Source organism: Mchenga conophoros, linkage group LG18, assembly GCF_057382185.1.
Source record: "Mchenga conophoros isolate Kocher_MC1m ecotype Shallow Benthic linkage group LG18, M_conophoros_male_GT1.1, whole genome shotgun sequence".
NCBI classification, from domain to species: Eukaryota; Metazoa; Chordata; class Actinopteri; order Cichliformes; family Cichlidae; genus Mchenga; species Mchenga conophoros.
In genome coordinates this window covers 37247037-37268549 of record NC_140543.1, presented here as the reverse complement: position 1 = coordinate 37268549, position 21513 = coordinate 37247037, and the positions used below count along the sequence as shown (strand labels likewise).

At 47.2% G+C, this 21513-nt stretch overlaps 1 protein-coding gene across 2 annotated transcripts; it reads right to left on the bottom strand.

Annotated features, from left to right (window-relative positions):
* Positions 1-8034: 8034 nt before the first annotated feature.
* On the bottom strand, positions 8035-14780 carry tyw3 (tRNA-yW synthesizing protein 3 homolog (S. cerevisiae)). Of its 2 annotated transcripts, none has more exons than XM_085255909.1 (6): positions 12652-14780; positions 12053-12133; positions 11870-11968; positions 10188-10259; positions 8532-8665; positions 8035-8433 (listed from the first exon to the last, which is right to left on the bottom strand). In XM_085255909.1, the coding sequence occupies exons 1-6, from the start codon at positions 12817-12819 to the stop codon at positions 8187-8189; spliced, it is 801 nt and encodes a 266-aa protein (XP_085112035.1). In that variant the 5' UTR covers positions 12820-14780; the 3' UTR covers positions 8035-8186. The 2 variants fall into 2 exon arrangements, with proteins under 2 accessions (XP_085112035.1, XP_085112036.1); XM_085255910.1 differs by having other exon boundaries at positions 8035-8430; positions 12652-13103.
* Between the last annotated feature and the right edge of the window lie 6733 nt (positions 14781-21513).

Sequence of the window (21513 nt, the reverse complement as noted above, 5' to 3'; positions counted from 1 at the left end):
GCCCTCCCAATCGACCAAATACTGGACCCCCCGCCCCCAGCGCCGGGAGTCCATAATGCGGGAGACGCCATACGCCGGCAGCCCATCAACGAACCGGGCGGGAGGCGGGGGCCCGGAAGGAGGGCACAAAGGACTGGAGAGCACGGGCTTAATCTGGGAGACATGGAAAACGTCGTGGACACGCATGTTGCGTGGAAGGTTCAACTGAACAGACACAGGGTTCACAAGCGCACCGATTTCGAATGGCCCAATAAAAGCTGGAGACAGTTTCTTGGACTCCGCCCGGAGGGGCACATAGCGGGTGGACAGCCATACCTTTTGTCGGACCGCATGTGTCCGATGGCGGTCCGCGAGCTGTTTGTTACGTGTCTTCGTCCGGAGGAGGGCAGCTCGGGTGGTTCTCCACACCCGGCGACATCTACGCAGGTGGTGTTGGACGGACGGCATAGAGAGGTCACCCTCAATGGCTGGAAAGAGCGGAGGCTGGAATCCTAATGACGCCTCAAAAGGTGAAACTCCAGTGGCTGAGGAAGTCAGGCAATTGTGGGCGTACTCAATCCATGGCAGATGTTCACTCCAGGTCGTTTGATTTGTGGACAGCACACACCGCAGAGCAGCCTCCAGTTCGTGGCTCGCCCGCTCAGCTTGCCCGTTAGTCTGGGGATGGAATCCAGAGGACAGACTAACCTTAGCGCCGAGGGCGGAGCAAAACTCCCTCCAGACCCGCGACGTGAACTGGGGGCCACGGTCTGACACAATGTCCTCTGGAATTCCATGGAGGCGGAACACATGCGTGGTGAGGAGGTGAGCGGTCTCCAGGGCCGTAGGCAGCTTGAACAAGGCAACGAAATGGACAGCTTTAGAAAACCTGTCCACAATGGTTAGAAAATCCAAGGCTATGTGGGACCAAGGCCGTCCCGGAGTGGGTAGTGGTCGTAGCAATCCAGAGGGGGGTTGGTTAGACAACTTGTTATGGGCGCAGGTCGTGCAGGCGGCAACGTATTCCCGTGCATCCCGAGCCAAAGTGGGCCACCAGAAGTAATGCTGGAGGAATTGTATGGTTCGGTGTACCCCCGGGTGACAGGTGAACCGGGCGGCGTGTGCCCATTGCAGTACCTGAGAACGAACAGAGGAGGGCACAAACAACTGACCTGGGGGCCCGGTCCCGGGATCTGGTTCTGTTTTCTGAGCTTCCTTAATCTGAGATTCGATTTCCCAGGTCACCGTGCCGATGGAGCAGGAGGCTGGAAGAATCGGACCTGGCTCGGGTTCCGCTTCAGAGGAGTCATACAGTCGGGAGAGGGCGTCTGGCTTCACATTGCGGCTCCCGGGTCTGTGAGTAATTGAAAAGTTGAAACTCGTGAAAAAGAGAGCCCACCTCGCTTGCCGGGGATTGAGTCGCTTTGCGGCTCGGAGATACTCCAGGTTTCTGTGGTCTGTCCACACGATGAATGGTTGAGTGGCTCCCTCTAGCCAATGTCTCCATTCCTCCAGTGCTAACTTGATAGCCAGAAGTTCCCGGTCTCCAACATCATAATTACGCTCTGCTGGGGAGAGACGGTGAGAGAAAAAGGCGCACGGGTGGAGCTTACCCTCCGTCCGTTGGGACAACACCGCTCCGACCCCGGAATCTGACGCGTCCACCTCAACGACGAACTGTTGTTTGAGGTCGGGTTGGCAGAGGATAGGCGCTCTAGCGAACCGTTCTTTGAGATGTAGGAAGGCCTCCTGCGCAGACTGGTCCCACTGAAAAGACACTTTAGGAGAAGTGATTCTGGTTAAAGGCAGAGCGAGTTTACTGATATCTCGAATGAAGCGGTGGTAGAAGTTGGCAAAGCCTAAAAAGCGCTGGAGCTGTCGACGGTTTGGGGGTTCGGGCCAGGTAAGCACTGTTTGGACTTTCGCTGGGTCTGGTTTTAGATCACCCCGCTCTATTATGTATCCGAGAAAGGCCACGGAGTCCACATGAAAGTCACATTTTTCGCTTTTCACAAACAGTCTGTTTTCTAGCAAACGCTGCAGAATCTGTCTGACGTGTGTCTCGTGCTCCGCCACTGTTTTAGAGAAGATAAGTAGACAAACGCGCACCGATTGATAAAGTCCCGGAGGACGTCATTTACGAGGGCCTGGAAAACTGCTGGGGCGTTAGTCAGCCCAAAGGGCATCACCAGGTACTCAAAATGCCCCAGATGGGTGTTGAAAGCGGAGGGACTTGTCCTTCTTTTCTACAAAGAAGAAGCCAGCTGCCACAGGGGAAGAGGACGGCCGGATTATGCCTGCTGCCAGTGAGTCCGTGATGTATTTCTCCATAGATGCTCTCTCAGGTTGGGAGAGACTATAAAGGCAACAGGTGGGAAGTGTGGCGCCTGGGAGAAGATCAATGGCGCAGTCATACGGCCGATGAGGTGGTAACGACTGTGCACGATCTTTACGAAAAACCTCAGCCAAGTTGTGATACACAGGTGGAACAGAGGTGAGATCCGGAGGCTCAGACAGGTTATTTGGAGGAGACGCGGAGGGCGGAGTAGCAGCCCGGAGGCAATTCATGTGACAATCCACTCCCCAGCCCACCACGCATTCGGATTTCCAGTCAATATGAGGGTTATGCTGTCGCAACCAGGGATGACCTAAGACAAGCGGTGTTTGAGGAGCTTTAAACACGAATAGGCTTAGCACCTCGGTGTGGTTGCCGGAGAGTGTGAGTGACACGGGCTCTGAGACATGGGTTATATCAGGCAGCTGCTATCCAGATAAGGCAGTGACATGTAAACGATGAGGTAGAGGGTCAGAACCAACTCCTAATTCTTCCGCGAGGGCTGAATCGATAAAGTTCTGTTCCGCGCCGGAGTCAATTAACGCCATCACAGAATGGGTCTTTGTGCAGACTGTTAACTTGGCCAGTAACATTAAGCGCGGAAGGGAGCTTTTACTAGACAGGTCGCCCACCAGTACTCCCTTAACTACGGGCGGGCGCCCCCTTTTGGTCGAGATGGACAGGTGGCAATGAAGTGGCCTTTACGGCCGCAATACAGGCACTCACCAGACACCATGCGTCGCTGACGTTCCGCGGGTGTTAGCCGTGAGCGACCCAGCTGCATGGGCTGCTCGCCTTCCTTGCTTAGCTCGCCACTGTGGGCAGCACTGGGTTTAGCCCTCCACTCCCCCGCTGGTGGGTCCATGAGCACCCGTGGCTCCTGAAAGGCCCGCCCCCGGAGGTCTCTGCGAGCCCGAAGGTGATCATCTAATTTAATGCACAGAGCCATTAGAGAGTCAAGAGAGGCAGGCAGGTCATGCATTATCAGTTCGCCTTTCAATTCATCACAGATGTTATTTAGCAAGGCACTCTTCAGCGCTTCCTGCCCCCACCCCGTTTGCTCAGCCAAAACCCAGAAATCGACAGAATAATCCGACATCCTACGTCTACCTTGTTTGAGATTTAACAGGCGTTGAGCGGCGGCGGCAGCCTCGGATCCTTTGTCAAAAATGCTCTTAAACTTAGACAAAAAAATCGGGGTAGGAGATTTCGGGGTGGGATCGCAGCACTGCCTGGGCCCACTGTAGTGCGCGATCACGTAACAGTTGCACAAAGAATGAAATCTTATCTCCATCACCAGGGTACAAGTGAATTTGCTGACGAAAAAAATAAGTGAGTTGTGTGAGAAATCCTGCACACTTATCCAACTCACCATGAAATAGTTCTGGAGAGGGAGGCTGATGCCCGACGACCACCAGGCGTGGATGAGGCTGGACCAGGCGTGGATGAGGCTGGACCAGGCGTGGATGAGGCTGGACCAGGCGTGGATGAGGATGAGGCTGGACCAGGCGTGGATGAGGCTGGACCAGGCGAGGATGAGGATGAGGCTGGACCAGGCGAGGATGAGGCTGGACCAGGCATGGATGAGGATGAGGCTGGACCAGGCGAGGATGAGGCTGAGGATGAGGCTGGACCAGGCGAGGATGAGGCTGAGGATGAGGCTGGACCAGGCGAGGATGAGGCTGGACCAGGCGTGGATGAGGATGAGGCTGGACCAGGCGTGGATGAGGATGAGGCTGGACCAGGCGAGGATGTATTGCCATAGCTTCCTTTACAGAGGCAGGTAAAAGCAAAGGCTCTACAGGTGACAAAATAGAGGAATGAGTGGATGAGGAGGCAGGTAACTGAACTGCAGACAGTGCTACAGGCTGCACTAAAGGCTGCACAGATGGCAGAGCTGATGGCTGAGCTGATAAGTGAGCTAATGACAGAACTGATAATTGGTCTAACGGCAAAACTACAGGCTGAGTGAGTGACTGACTCACTCAGAGTGGCTGACTGTACTGCCGATTGTAGCAGAAGTGGAGCAGGTGAAAAACTGTCCCTAACATCCTCTGAGTGGGGTTAATTGTCTCAGAGTTACCAAATCCAGGCTCAGAAGGAGCGGAAGAAACACAGCCTGTAACTTTCATGGAAGTTTTAAAAAATGCCCACTTGGGTGAGGTCAGTTATGATGGAGGTAGGTAAACTACGACTGCTATCCTTCATCATACAACACACAGCCCCCCCCCCCAAAAAAATAGTCTCAGAAACAATACTAGTGTCCTTCTCATTCACCACAGCCAGCCGCAGTGAAGTCCCAAAATCCGGCTGTGGGCTGACACACTGGCGGCTGCCGGCTCCAACGGGCCGGGCAAAACCACATCCAGCGGGCCAGGCAAAATCTCCAGCAGGTGAAACTGACGCGGCGGCTCTGGGAAGGCCATTGCTCGCTGCTGCCAGACAAAGTCAGCTGATTCCCGACCCTGCACCGCCTCCCGGGCTTCATGCAGATCGGCGATTAAGTCCGTAAATCCTCTAGCCTGGCGGAGATAGGGATTTCCTTCAAGGATTGTTTCTGTCACGTTCATTCCCACAAGTTTTGCCCTGGCATTAGATGTGTGGGTTATCCAGTCCACCAGGCGTAAGACGCGTGCGAGATTGCTCTCTCCAGGTAAGTCCGCTGGATCCATTTTGTGGTTGCTCCGTACTGTCACGGCTGGGGCAGCAGTCGTGTGGTGTAGTGAGAAAAGGATCCAAAGTGCAGGTACTGGCTGGGGTGTGAGTAAGTGTTTATTTGTAATGAAAGTACAAAACAGGATATAAGGAACAAGGAGCAACTAAAGCCTAGACTGGGAAAACTAATAAACAAACCTGAAAACGTGAGGACACGCAGGGAAAGGAGCACAGAGAGATGCAAGGAATACCAAAATACACAGACGGCACAACGACAAACAGAGGCAAACACACACTATAAATACAAACCAGGTAATGAGGAAATGACACGCAGGGGTGGACACAGCTGGAACTAATGGGCATAACGAGGCACAGACCTACAAAGTAAAACAGGAACCTCACAGACTGTTTTACAACACAAAACTCGGAGACACGAACAGAGCACAGAGAGAAGACACAGGTAGGGATAATAAGACATGAGAACTAAACCCAAAGAATTAATACAAAATCAGAATAAACTAGAAAATAATAACAATGCACTCAAAACGCTGGGTCATCGACCCAGGACCATGACAACTAAGGCCATAAATCAGAAGTACCTGACTAAAGCAGATGACTCGTAATCTGGAGAGGAAATGGCGTGTCACAAATTTAGAGGATCATCATTTAGCCTGGAGAAATAGTTTGCTGCTTTATAAGAAAGCCCTCCGCAAAGCCAGAACATCTTACTATTCATCACTGATTGAAGAAAATAAGAACAACCCCAGGTTTCTCTTCAGCTCTGTAGCCAGGCTGACAAACAGTCAGAGCTCTGTTGAGCCAACCATCCCTTTAACGTTAACTAGTAATGACTTCATGAACTTCTTCACAAATAAAATTTTTATCATTAGAGAAAAAATGACCAGTAATCATCCCACAGATGTAATATTATCTACAGCTACTCTTAGTACCATTGATGTTAAGTTAGACTCTTTTTCTCCAATTGATCTTTCTGAGTTAACTTCAATAATTACTTCCTCCAAACCATCAACGTGTCTTTTAGACCCCATTCCTACAAAACTGCTCAAAGAAGTCCTGCCATTAATTAATTCTTCGATCTTAAATATGATCAACCTATCTCTAATAATCGGCTATGTACCACAGGCCTTCAAGGTGGCTGTAGTTAAACCTTTACTCAAAAAGCATCTCTAGACCCAGCAGTCTTAGCTAATTATAGGCCAATCTCCAACCTTCCTTTCATATCAAACATCCTTGAAAGAGTAGCACACTCACAACTGTGGTTCAAGACCTGCGACCGCACTCATGCCTCAACAAGACGCAATAAGAAACGGCCACAGCGCTTCAGGCACAGAAGCAATCGTGATGACATTTTGGATTAGGACTTGCAGCAAAGCTTCAATTTTTCAACATGAAACATAAAATTGTGACACTGAGCTGCTAACACGTTTTAGAAGCCCCAAAAAACACTAAAAACATGTTTTTTTTAAAAAAAAAATACATCAGGAGTAAATCTAAAATTGCTCCTAATTCACTGAATGCCAACTCTGGTACAAAAGGCTCAATAAGCGCTCTGCACTGGGAGTAAAAGGACGAGTTATTTCTCTGCAGGAACACGCAAGCCTTCCTTCAGGGTTAATTATGTGCTTATAAATGCATTCCACAATCTTCAAGTCGGCAACAATCGCCATGAGTGTTAGAGACACGCCCACTGCACTCAAAGCTGGAGACAAAACCAAATCCGGCACAGAAACAGAGACCGATCACCTCCCGTGGCCTTACTCATGACTTTATATTCTTCTGTGAAAAGCTGTGAGAATTATTCTTTAATCCTTGAAAGAGTAGTTGTCAAACAGCTAACAGATCATCTGCAGAGGTTTATTTGAAGAGTTTCAGTCAGGTTTCAGAGCTCAGCACAGCACAGAAACAGCTTTAGTGAAGGTTACAAATGATCTTCTTATGGCCTCTGACAGTGGACTCATCTCTGTGCTTGTCCTGCTAGACCTCAGTGCAGCGTTCGATACTGTCGACCATAATATCCTATTAGAGCGATTAGAACATATACAGAACATATACATGTATATATGTATATATATCTGTATATATACCTGGAGTTGCCCACCCCTGCTCTGGACACTTGCAGTCGTCACACATGGACATCAAATGTGTGATAAGCTGCAGGATTCAAACACAAGTGTAACTTATAAACACATGTTCATACTTTTATTCCACAATCAGAGAGAAAGAAACAGAGAGAGAGTGCAGGACAGACAGACAGGTGACAGTCGCAGGTGTACACACTGCTACACAACAGCACAGAGAAGCAGGATTTAGTGTTTGTGTTATTACGAGTGTAAACAAGAAGAGTCCCAGATGGTGCAGTGGACACATGTGTGACTGCTGTGATTAAAGCATCTTTCTTTCAGCTTAACGAGTGAACCGTCAGCTCGTTCAAACACACGTTAAAGTCCGTTTGGCTCGACACCACCGAACAGAGGCAGCAATATAACATAGCTCACATTAACAGTGCAGTGAATCCTGCTTGTGCCGTGATGTTCAGGACTGCAAACCGAGCAGCATCACTGACTTTCAGCTTGTGTTTGTGGATATATGACTGACTTTAATTATCCATAAAATGATCACATTTTCTAAGGTCAACTATTGAACGGCCTTTCAATTGGGACAGCCTTCGTCGCGTCACTGTGACGTAATCGGCCTTAAAATGCAGCCTTTAAGGCGGCAGACCCTGAATTGGGATACAGCCTAAGACTCAGAGATAATCAAAGGAAAGATGTTTCTGAATGTGTGTTGCTAGCATCAAAATATGTTTCAGTAAATACAATGTCTTAGTTTTATGTGCCAGGATTGCTTCATACTGTCAGGTTCTGTATTTCAGGTCACGGTGTTCGCCCTCCATTCTAATGTAACTCAAGTCAATCATTTTTCTGAGCACTGCTGCACTCTAGTGGTCACAGCATGTAAATAAACTCTAAGTTCACATATTATGCTTTGAATTATTTTTTCATTCTATACACAAATAAGAAATCAAATAACTGATCCCTTCAGTCTTTTCTGTTTTGGTATTTGCTTTAATGTCGTTGTTACCATGGTGATCACAGTGATGAAAGCCCATCATCACTGCAACACTAGCAATCTCTAAAACTGAAAACTGGAAACTCTAGAATCCAGTGAAACCAGTCTGTGAAACTGAGCCATTAGTTCACGTGAACAGATCCAGACAGTCTTCTAGCCCTGGCACACTACAGTCCCCATCACCATGGCAACCGTCTGTCTCATGCTGCTCCCTCTTTCGCCTCCGTTTATATACACTAGTTTTTTTCCTCTCCTCCTTTTCCTCCTCTTCGTCTGTCCCCTTTTCTGTCTCCGGAGCATCATGAGGATCTTGGATCTGGACTCTTTGGAGTTTCTCTGTTAGCAGGGCTGAGTGGAGGTTCTGGTAGAACCTGCTGGCAGCAGAGAGAGAGAGAGAAAAATCACATGTTTGACAGGAAATCCAGTGAGACTCCAGTATGCCTCTGACTTTACAGCCAACCAACACACTGACCTGGATATCCTTCTATGGTTCTCCTCCATCTTCTGATTGGCTACCTGTGTTAGATAGGTGATGTATTCCTGTGGAAGTAGGAGCGTTCCATCATGGCTCAGAGGAACCTCCAGGCCATGGGTGCTACGGACTGCCTACAGGGACAAATGCAGTAAAGACATTTTTATTACTATGCTACAGTTTATGGAAGAAATGCCGACAACGAAGGTCTAATTATACTGAATCATTGTAACTGTATTATACAAAGAGGGCATATACATGTGGGCAGCTGTGGATGCAGAGTGTCGACTACCAGAGGTTCAATCGTTAGCTACTCCAGCCTTCATGTATTCAAGTATCCAAGGCCACAGATACTGAACCCTGTGTGTGTGTGTGTGTGTGTGTGTGTGTGTGTGTGTGTGTGTGTGTGCACGCGTGCCAGACAAGGTACTTCTGCAAAGAGCAGCTGGGGATGGAAAATGCGTTCAGCTGAATGCTGCTGTGAGTTGGCCTTATATAGAAGAAACTGAATTGAACTAAAATGAAACCTGAACAAAGCAACTGCATGAACATGTGTGGGACTGAGTGAAAATTTGTGGTAACCTCTGAGTGTCAGTTAGTGTAGAAAAGCCCCCCAAAAGAACCGTCAGTTCTCCGTCACTTATCCAACGGAGCGTTGCAGCGGCTGGAGCCCTGCTGTCATCACAGCATTGTTCTAATGAGACAACATGTCCTGGGAACCTCTCACGGAGATGTAGCCTGGTGGCATCAATCATAACGTCTCAGTACTGCTCTTATACATGATTTCATCCAACACCTAATGGCAGTGGGGCTGCTGCTCTATAGACCACGCCGTGTTAGCAGCGAGCACAGGGCAGGCTGCCACTTGCATGAAGTCTACTTCTGATCCATTCGGCTCAACAGCTGCATCACGACGGCGTGTCATCGTGCAGGAGTCAGCTGACTTTAATGTTCACTGTTTCTGTGCTTTCATCACTACTGTCAAACTCTTATAGTTACATTTCTACTTGTTACTCAGCATCTAGCTTTGATCAATAAGAACACTGTCTGTAAACTGTTAGTCCGATAATCACTGACACTGGAATTCACTTTGATGGCCTTCAACCTCCCCCAAACATCACAGCGACCTCACTCCCACTCATCCTCCTGTGCAAGCCCTCTTACAACAGACATGCACAGCAGGTTACATACATCAGGGCTGCTCAATTAATCGAACTTTAATCACGATTACGATCTGGGCTTTCAACGATCATTAAAAATGACTGAGCCGATTATTAGCCCCTCCCTCATGCTTTACTCTCGCGCTGCTCCGTGCGGAAAATCGAGCGCACCTCTATGCATTTCGAACACGCGTCACAGCAATTAAGAGGACCCGAGGGAAGCTCGGAAAGCTAAGCAGAAGTTATTTGGAGAGTGACTGCTGTTGGTTGAAAAGAGAGGTAAAAAACAAATAATCGAGATCTCAATTTCAGTGAAAATAATCGTGATTATCATTTTTGCCATAATCGAGCAGCCCTAACATACATACAAATATAAACATGGCAATCGTTGAAAATACGACCCCCCCCCCCCCCCACACACACACACACACACACTGATAAATGCATCAGTGTAACGAGCCCGGCCAAAAGGATTCAGATTCATTTTTAAGCATACCGTGATGATTTTTCCCTTCTTGCCGACAGTGAGGCCTGAGTTCCTGAAGCCGGAGTCGATGGCCACTGAATGCTGCAGGTGAGACGACATGTTAGACACACACACAGTTTACCTGGATAAATTATTGAGACTCGATCCTAAACAATCCTCTCTTTGGTGTTAGAGGTGATCCTAATACTTTGTAGTGTGTTGACAATGTTAGAGAATAGTGACACTAAGGCACAGGTGTCGGACTCCAGGCCTGGAGGGCCGGTGTCCTGCAGGTTTTAGATGTGTCCTTGATCCAACACAGCAGATTTAAATGGATAAATTAGCTCCTCAACATGTCTTGAAGTTCTCGAGAAGCCTGTTAATGAACCAATCATGTGATTCAGGTGTGTTGACCCAGGGTGGGATCTAAACCTGCAGGACACCGAAGCCTGGAGTTCGACACCCCTGCACTAAGGCATGAGCTAGCTGCTTTACATAACAGCTGACAGAGGATTTGTCAGCAGCATGTGCCACGTTCAGCAGTGACAGCAGCACTGCATAAAAGCTTTAAGCATTCAAATTAAAGTGTGTCAAAAAGGGTCTTTCTTTGTAAAGGTGTAAAAAGGAAAAACAAAGCAGAATTTATAGGAGTCACAGTTTTCCCTGCAAAGCTAACTGAACACAGTGTGAGAGCATCTCTGTGAGCAGGGCCTCTACAGTGGGCAGTGATCTGCGCTACATGTGTGTCGAATGGCCATAAGTGGGAACAATCGTCACGTCGTAGCCAAAGAAAGAAAACTATAAAACATTACAAATGTCTGAGGTCATCTCAGTAAGGTTTCATCTTAATCAGCTCATCACCACATAAATTGGTTTCACTGAGCGAAATGTATTTTAGCTCCTTTGAAGCGAGGCTGAGTGAGTTTCTGACCCACAGTTAGTGTTTCTCCTTCAGTAGGAGCTATGGCCATAGCAGCACTGACCTGCTCACGAACTACAGAGATGTACTGCAGCATCGTGGGTTTAAAAAACCTTCACTTGTGTGCTAGCATGTTAGGCTTCACCCTGTACCTTTCACAGCTCCTCACGTAAACAGAGCAGTGCGAGAGCACCTGAAGCTGGATGTTGTCAACTACATGACCAAAGGCAACTGGATGGTTCGTATATGAAACTTGAGTCACAGTGTTACCCACACACAGTTTGGTCTTATTGTTTCACTCTCCTGTATTCTCATATTTCTTACTATGAACAACTAAAACGTCCTTGGTCTCACCATGTCCAACAACCTGAGATGGACCTTCAGCACCTGAAGCCTGGTCAAAGCCCAAAGCCCCACCGCTGCAGAGCTGAAGGAGCTACAGCATGTGGTCCAAGACTGCACAGCGTGTAGTTACGCTGGCAAAAGCCCCATTTACACACGTGCAGGCATCAGCATATACACAGATTACACAGAAACACTGGAGGACTCACCACAGTGAGGAAAGATTTAGGGGATGAAACGTGTGTTCTTCATGTCAGTAAAGATCTTGACTCCTGTCGGTGTTGTGCTTCTTAAATGTTTGCAGAGTCACTGACATATATGAACGGCAGAAACAAGTCACTAAGCATAAGCAAGGGTCACGTTCAAGCCTAAAAGATTAGTAGAGCTGCCTTTGAGAGATAACTAACCAGAAAATGTGACAAATTATTTGTTTCTCCTAAGAAAGACTCACCATCAGCTGTGCGTCTTCCAGCCGTCGGCACTGAACATGGAGTACAAAGGGCTCAAACTTCAACACAGCATCACCGGAGCACCCGGCCAGAGCAGACAGCTAGAAAACACACACACAGGCATGTGATAAAACAGCACATTCAGCCACGACGGGTATTAATCATCAGGACACCACGAGTCTCACCAGGTCCTCTGAGGTACACTTGTGATGTGAGACAAACAGCCAGGCACAGTTCTGTTTCTGGACAGCACTGCTCTCTGGAGCCTAGAGAGGGGGGACAACTGTCATGTTTCAGTACAGATTTCCATGGTTTTTGTTTGTTTGCTCCGACAGCAGTCAGGATGTGGTTTGCTGTCAAACAAACTGCAACTTAAGAAAACACCATGAAAGCAAGACAGCAAAACAAAAGGGATGTTGAATACGTCCAACAACGATAATGACGAACGCGTCCCAGAGTGTTGCATCTTGAACCAGTCTGCAGCACTGCAACAGCGATCAGGTCAGACACTTTCACCTCTACAGCTGACGATGTGCTGACAATCAGTCTCAAGTCACACAGTCTGCAAACTACGGCAACCAGGTCAGATCAACCGGAGCCTTCAAATGATTCCAAGAACTGCTCCTCTTCTCCGATCGCTGACAGCACAATGCTCTCCTCTGCAGCTTCATGTTTCAGCTGATTTCAGTTCAGAGGTATTACAGAAATAAAATGTGAAGGCAATCGTTTTCTCCCAGCTACTTGTCATAAACATCCCTCTATAATAAAAGTGTGTGAGACTCACCCCGTCGATGAGGATGACTCTCCCAGAGCAGGAGCTGGTGGTGAAGTACTCCTCCCGGCTGTTGAGCAGAGACACGACGTGCTCGATGGCCTCGTCCACGGCGCCCTTCTTACTCAGGTCCGCTTTGTTCAGGCACTGCTTTTTCCACTGAGCGAAGCTTTTCTCCATAGCTCCGCACGCCGAGCCGCTACTTTAACCTGGTTTGCCTGTCGCATGAGCCGGCCGTCATAAGCTTTCATCCCTTTTTACTTCACGGATGTTAGCTGTTAGCTTCACGGAGGGCTGGTTCTTCTTCTTCAGTGGGACTGGAACCGATGAAGGGCAGTCAGCAGCGACACTGCCATCTGCTGTAGTTAAGTGGAAGTGTAGCTGGGAAGACCGTTTTTTGGGTGATGGCCCTTTTAGAAGCAAGTCTCTCGTCTCGGTAGCCAAAAAGGCCTCCATGCAACAATATGAAGTTCTTTGTGTGTCTCTTTTATAATAACAGTGTCCTTGGGGTCATTAGTGTTACTGCTGAAGTTGAAGCATACGCTACTAAGGTATGGTTCTTGGTGACCAACGGGCTGGTTTGAGTATGTCAGAAACTGCTGATTTACTGGGATTTTCACAGTCATTTCTACAGTTTACAGAGAATAGGATGAAAAAGAGGAAATATCCATCGAGCTGCAGTTCTCTGGGTGAAAATGCCAAAGGGCAGAGGAGAAAGGCTAGACTGCCCCAAGCCTGTAGGAGGGCAATAGTAACTTAAAAAGGGCACTTGTTAAAACCAAGGTATGCAGAAAAGCATCTCTCAGTGCAGCAGGTTCAACGCTGAAATGAAACAGATGGACTAAAGTTGCCACAGAAATTGCCACTCCTGTCAACTAAGACCAGTATACTGAGGCTACAGGTCACAAAGACTCACTGAAACTGGACAATAGAGGACTGGAAAAAACATTGCCAGCAATGTTCCCTCTAAGCTGCGCGCGTGCGCAATTGCGCACTGCTGGCACGGTCTCTGCACAGAAAATCTGCGTTGCGCACAAGAAAAAATCTAACCTGAATTGAAATTAAAATTAAAACTTTAACAATTCTGTTCTGCAGTGTCAGTCAGTGACTGGCTGCTCCCGTATGGGATTAGAACGATGCCACCTTATCCCATAGTCCAGCCAATAATGCGATTTACATTCGTATATACGCAGCTATGACAGCGTCCTTATGTGCCGGTGTTTTAGCTGGCAAAGCGGCTGATGTGGAGTGAAGCCACGTTAATGACTAGGGATGGGTACTGATAAGATTTCCACGATTCCGATTCCATTTTTGATTCTGTTTAACGATTTGATTCTTTATCGATTCTTTTAAAAAAGGAGAACACTAAGGTCGATTAGCTTAGAACTTTGTTTTATATCTTCTCTTTGAACAAGATAGAAATTTAGGAGTAACATGGCCTTACAAACCCAACAGTGACATCTTAAGAGATCCAGCCTGCGGCTCTTCAATGGGGTGTCACAGGGTCCCCAGGAAAAAAATGTAAATGTAAAATAATAAAATAAATATTCTTCTGTAGCAACAACAAAGTATAACATAAATTATTCTGTAGCAATTACACAAGAATATCCAGTAATGTCCCTGCCTACAATTAAACACATTCACTTACTGAAAATCATCTGCTGTGGCAAACGGCTGCAAGCCTTTGACCACAAACTGAGTCACTGCTCGGTGACGTTCGTCTATCCTGGCCTGAAAGGAGACGCTACCGGTAGACTGCAGTGAGAACTGCCAGCATCTGAGCCAGACTCTGTCTCATCATGATCACCTAAATGCACAGTAATGGCAGGTTTGTAATAAGACAGATCGCGCTAACATAATATGCACTGTTATTGATTATTTACCTGCCGCATTAACGGGAGAGGACGTGCAAACGTTACCGCTGCTGCTGGGTTGAGATTCACGAGTCCGGAATTAAAAACACGACATTCATTTAAGGTCATCGCGTGTTTTTTGCATATTCGTAGTGTTTCCTCCCTTAAATGAAATATCTACTTTGCAAGTATTGCAAGTTGCCCTGTTGTCATTCGTTCTGTAAAGTATAACCAAACTTTTGAGCGTTTGAGCCGTTTAGGCGCCGTGTTTCCTGCCAGGTAAATGACGCACCGCAACGTGGTGACGTCATTCGGGGCGACTGGAATCGATAAGGGAATCGTTTGCAAAAATGGCAAACAATTCCAAGGAATTGAAACAGTGGGAACCGGTTCTCAACAAGAACCGGGTTTCGATACCCATCCCTATTAATGACAACGTGTACAACCATTGGAGACGTGAGCAGGACAGACGGAACAACTGACGGACAAAGTGTGGACTTTATACCAGTTTTTAAATTGTGTTGATCGGCCACGTAAAACCAGAGTTATGATAAAATATCTGCAATGTTTGGTTTTCTTCCTGAATACTGTCGTTGTTTATGTTTACTGCGGGAAGAAACGGTAAAGACGATAGTGATACATCTGCTGCTGTCAGGCCTGCAGGTATCAGGCTGTTGTTCTCCTTCATCTCATAGTGGACAGAAATTATTTTTGGAGTGGCACAAATAATTTGTGTGGCATCAGATTTGATGCAGAACAGCTGATTGTTCTGTAAATAGTTTGAAATGTTTGTTTAAAAACACCTTGGCTGCATTTTTAGGTAAAAGCTGCAAAAAACTTTGTTGTTTGCAAAACTCAGTTACTTTTTTGAAGAAGTAACTATATAATTAATTGCCCAACATTGGTCATTATATCCTGTATTTTGCAGACAGAGTTACAGACTCTCTCCCAGACCACAGACTCAGAATACAAGTCAGAGCTTTATTTAAAGAAAGTTGTGTTTTCAAAATTGAAGTTCAAATTATTTTTTACTTCTAATAGTGTTAACATGCTGCACAGGTCATGGACAGTTAATTAAAAGTAGTCTAACATAAATGCTGTAATTTGATTACTTTAATAAAACATGTAACTTGGATGGATTCGATGCCAGCGTGACCACAGTGCTCACGTCTGCTGTCGCTCACAGTGGTCCAAGGGACGCTCAGGGAGTTTGTGTGTTCGCTCAGACACGTGAAACATTAGAGGGAACATTGATTGCCAGGTATGATAAGTCTTGTTTCCTGTTGCGACATTAAGATGGTAGGGTCAGAATTTGCCATAAACAACTTGAAAGTATCCATGCAGGATCCATCCAGCCTTGTATCAACAGTTCAGGCTGCCGGGGGTATAATGGCGTGGGGAATATTTTCTTGTTGTTGTTGTTTTTTGTTTTCAAATAAATTAAAACCAACAAAGACAGATGATAATATGACAGTGACTTTATTTGCTTGGCACACTTTGCTCTCCTTGGCCCCCACTGAGGATTGTTTAAATGTTACAGGCGAACTGCTCATTGTTGCTGACCATGTCAATCCCTTTATCGTCACAGTGTACCCAGGAAATGCCTTCTCTCGGTCCACAAAACACATGTAGACTGGTTTGGAAAACTCCCATGGACCCTCAAATATTTTTGAAAGGATAAATAACTGGTCTAGTGTTCCGCGACCAGGTTGAAAATTGCATTGTTCCTCCTCTATCCGAGGTTGAACTGATGGACAGACTCACATTTCCAGTACCCTGGTATAGACCTTTCCAGTGGGGCTGAGTAGTGTCATCCCCCTGAAGTTTGAGAACACCCACCACCTTATCAAAGATGGGATCCACCACCCCAGTCTGTCATTTCAGAGATACCATCCAGATGTCCATGTGATATGGTATAGAGGTGTGTCAACCAAAACATCCCTACAACATCCAGAGCATTCAAGAACTCTGTGCACCCCAGGGGCCACAAAGAAGTTGTCTAACTACCTCAGTGACCTGGCCTCAGGAGAGGGCTCGTCATCCCCTTTGTCCCCAAACTCAGCTTCTTCTACAGAATGTGTGTCAGTGGGATTAAGGAGGCCCTCGGAGTATTCCTTCCAACTCCCAACTACCTGAGCACATCAGCACCCCACCCCCACTATACACTGTGTGAGCAGAGCACTGCTTCCCTCCTCAGTTGCATGAAAATTTGCCAGAATTGCTTCAAGGCAGACTGAAAGTCTCGATCCATGGCCTCACCAAACATCTCCCACACCAGCGTTTTTGCTTCAGCTACGATCCGAGCCACAAACCATTTGGACTGCCAGTACCCATCAGCTGTGTCAGAAATCCTACAGGCTAAACAAGCCTGAAAAGCAACACCTTGCAGTTGCAGCTCCTTGCAGGAGCCTCAGCGATGGAGGTGTAGAACGTTCCATTCAGACTCAGTGTCCCCAGCTTCCCATCAAATCTTTTGTAGCTCTGCTGGGGGTGGGAGTTGAAGATCTCTTAGACTGGGGCCTCTGCCAGGCATTCCCAGTGCACCTGGCAAATTTGGGTGTGCCAGGTCTGTCCGACGTCTTTTCCCACCACCTGATCCAACTCGCCACCAGGTGTTGATCAGTTAACAGCTCTGCCCTTCTCTTCACCTGAGTGCTACTTAGGATGTCCTGGTGCATTGTGCACTTATGAACATCCTTATGTGTGAATACGGTGTCAAACTACCGTGACTCTTGAACCACTGGTGCAATTGCAAAATTCCAGCAGTTCCTGAAAGCAGCAATTCTGTGCTTTTTACTGATATTAGGGTCATTATGGTAATCCTAAGCAAGGCACCACATCCAAGTTTTGGCAAAGAGCACAGAAAACAAGACAGCAAGCAGCAAAAATAAAACAACAAAAAACACGATAAAGAGCTCTTCGTCTGGTCCCCTCACACAGGACCTGTTTGCTTTTGGAGACTACCAGGGGGCAGTAAAAGTCCCTGGACAACATAGTCCCTTGGATCACTGGGACACACAAACCCCTCCACCATGACAAGGTGCTGTAACAGCCACTATGGTGTGGTGTCCCTCTAAGACACCCAAGTCGAGGGTTGATGGTGTCATCAGTTTGTGCCACTGCTCTGCTCTCTCTCTCTGTGATTGTGTGGACATGTGCTTGCACGCTAGTGCATGAGGAGGGACGGATTTTATGTTTTACCTCTCCAGACACCTTTGTTTGCAACGTTATTGGTTGTACGAACACTGTGCGCTATGTTTGTTAAGCTGCAGCCGTTCAACCGGGCTTATATGGTTGATGAAGAGAAGGTATATTAAAGAACACACTGTGGAATTCCCAACACCAGCGTGAGTGTGTATTCTTCCGCCTAGCCTGCTAGGTGTTTTGCCGCCTCTTCTCAACCACACAACACAACCCAACGTTACAAAATGGCGCCCGAACATCTTCTCTTGGACCTCAGTGTGCAGTATCTTCGAGCGGTTGATGATTGGTACATAAAAAGGTACGACGCGGCAAAGTGGATGTCTGCCGTGTTTCGCGGGAACGGACCAGGCTGGCCTGGACGCGGACGTCGGGAGGATCGAAGGGTCGCGGCGGTGCATTTCCGTGGCAACGACTGGAGCCGCTTCAGCGCTGTTTGTGGACTGTGGTGCCGTTCTCTATTTGGCCTCTTCGTCGTGGCTCCATTGGATGTGCGTGGAGCTGCGTTTCCTGGGCGTGGGTTCGATGCGGCTTTGCCATAGTTCTTGAATTTGTATTTTTTCTAATGTAGGGGAGACCGGGGATAGTTGTAACATTTTTCACATTTCTGTCTGTAAATTGGAGCTCTTTTAAGGTAGTGGATTCAAAATGTAATGCAAAGTATTTACATGTCTCTGCTATTAAATAGTGCAGCTATTTTCTCTGCAGCACAATTACCCAGTGCATGGTATGGCCTCAAACACAAAGAGTGAAATGTTACAATTAACCCCATAGTCTGGGTTAGTTGTAACACATCCTGGGGTAAAATGTAACACAATGAAATAAGGGTACTAACAAAATATTAACATGTAATCTTTGTTTATTCAACACATGAATGCACTTACATCCATTTATGTAGCTGTGTGTGTGACAGAATGCAGAAATCTAGCTTTTGAACATATTCCAACCCCCCAAAAAAGACAAATTATGGAATTTTCTGCAACTGAATATTTCATTAATTTTGGTTGGTCTTCCTTGAGTTTGGCCTCATTGGCTCAGTGGGCATTATAACCTACAACTCTTGCACCAATTTTGAACATAACAATGAAGCTGAAAAAATGTAGTTGTTCACCAGCATCGCAATTCCATTACTTTTTATCATGGCTTACCTTGGTGTGGTTTGCAAAGTGCTTCAGAAAGATGAGGAAATCTGCTTCTTGCACCCATCCTGATTTATTTCCACTACCAGTACTTCCTACTGGTCCATCTCTGACACAGTGGTCTGCATAATGTATGTGTGGGAACACAAACAGTGGAGGAATTGTGTTGCCAATGGCATTAACCGCATATACAAAAGTGACCAGTGAACCTCTCTCTGCTGATGTCGTTCACAAACTTGTTTAATATAAGTTAAAGTAATAGTGTGGTAACATCTGCGTTATTGTTACAACTAACCCAGACTGTTGCTGTTACAACTGACCCAGACTCCTATAGCCATGAACTAGCTAACATTACAGCCAACGGCTAAACATTAGCACTAAAGACCTACACAGAATATATCCCCATAGACATACAAATAACATAATTTAAGTTTGATGAGTATAACTGCAAAGCAGATAATGCTATTAGAAATTGAAATAAAGTAGAAAAACTTACTTTTGGGCATACAAATTACTTTTTTTCGTGTTAAATTGTCTGTGTTTGACAAAATGTGCTGATTTTTCACGTGATAGCAGAACTGAATTGGGCATGCACAGGATGAGTCACATCATTTGAAACTTAGCCCTGATTGGAGAAACTGGAAGTGTTACAACTGACCCACGTAACAACTATCCCCGGTCTCCCCTATTTCGTGTTGGTTACTGTTGTGACATGACTGCTGTTTAAGTTTTCTACAGTACTTTCTGGTACTGTTTTCACATATTATGCTTACTGTTGCTGTTTTTGAGGAAAAAGAAGAAACACAATGAAAGAAAAAGGGAATTTCATTCTGTAATTGTCCTGGCTATCCTAAGTTTATTTTCTTTCTTTAACATTTGTTTAAATGGACATTCACCATGTGGGACACTGTCATGTATGCCAGTTTGTCGATTTTGCACTGTACATTTCCCTGTTTTGGTTTTAACTTCTTATCCTGCTGACCATGTATGGAGGCTGGTTAAGTCTGGACTGTACCGATGCTGTACAGGTGTGTAACAATTCCTCCACAACCTGCTTACTACCTAAAGTAGCTATGTGTAGTGAAAGGGGGTAGCGGGAGGAGGGTCACCTGGGTTCGGCTGAGGACAGCCTTTGTTTAACCCGGGGGGAATATGTAACAGCCACTATGGTGTGGTGTCCCTCTAAGACACCCAAGTCGAGGGTTGATGGTGTCATCAGTTTGTGCCACTGCTCTGCTCTCTCTCTCTGTGATTGTGTGGACATGTGCTTGCACGCTAGTGCATGAGGAGGGACGGATTTTATGTTTTACCTCTCCAGACACCTTTGTTTGCAACGTTATTGGTTGTACGAACACTGTGCGCTATGTTTGTTAAGCTGCAGCCGTTCAACCGGGCTTATATGGTTGATGAAGAGAAGGTATATTAAAGAACACACTGTGGAATTCCCAACACCAGCGTGGGTGTGTATTCTTCCGCCTAGCCTGCTAGGTGTTTTGCCGCCTCTTCTCAACCACACAACACAACCCAACGTTACAATGCCAATACATAGAGGGACTATGACAGTAGTATGGTTCAGTTTTTCTAAATGTTTTCATTGTAGTAAAACAAATTCTAAGAGCATTAGGGATGCTCACAGCAACATTAGTCACGTCAGTTGCATCTCTGCCAGTAAGGACATCAGCTGCTGTCAATCTGCGTAATCAGAAGATCACTCTCACCTGCCTGCCCACCTGTTCACTATCCTCGCCTGCTCCGCTTGGAAGGACGCTTCCCTCTCGGCTCATCGACACCCCGGACCTTCTCTGGCTTCCCCCGCAGTGCCGCTCACCCTTGTCTCAAGTAAGCCACCCACACATTCCACAGTACAGTCATGTCCCGTCCCTGGCGGCGCATATCGCTAACTCCTCTCTCTCTGATTTCAGACCCACCTCTCTGCGAGACTTTTCCTGTGCACTTTCACTTTTCACTTGTAAATAAATTCACTTTTGCATCGAACCACTCCGAGTTCAGTGTCTGCTTTTAGGTTCATTCCTGTGCCGCCCGTGACGTAGCTCTGCCTCCCAGGACATGAAGCAGGCATCGAGGAAATCCAGGCCCCAGAAATCTAGAGGCCCCCCAGAGCACGAGAGCCCATGGAGGACCACCAGAGGGGCAGTCGCACCACCCACCTAGAAAAGAGCTGAGGAGAGCCCCAGAGGGGGGGGAGGGTCACCAGCAGCAGCCACAGTGCAGAAGCCACAGGGGGCCATGGTGACAACCCCGCAGGCTTTGCTGAGAACTGGCAAAGTCAGGGTGGAACGATCACCGGGCCCAGAGATCTGAGAGCCAGGGGCCCTCCACACCCCAGAAGGGGCCCGACCAAGCCACGGGCTCCAGGCCCTGCCAAGGAGCCGCCAGGAGTGAGCCACTACATACCTGGGCACCTAGCCCCTCCAGGCCCCCACACCTGGAGGGGCTTCAGATGTTCCCAGAGAGGTGGGGTCTATGACCCGACCTGGCACATGGACAAACAGGCACACACAGACACAAACATGCATTCCCACCCTCGTGCACACATATACAAATACTCAGCACTCGCACAACACGGAGACACACAGAACTGAACGCAGTACACGCACTCACACTCCCCAAATGGGTCCAGGCACCAGCACCCCCAGAGGGGAAGCCCACCAGCTCGGACC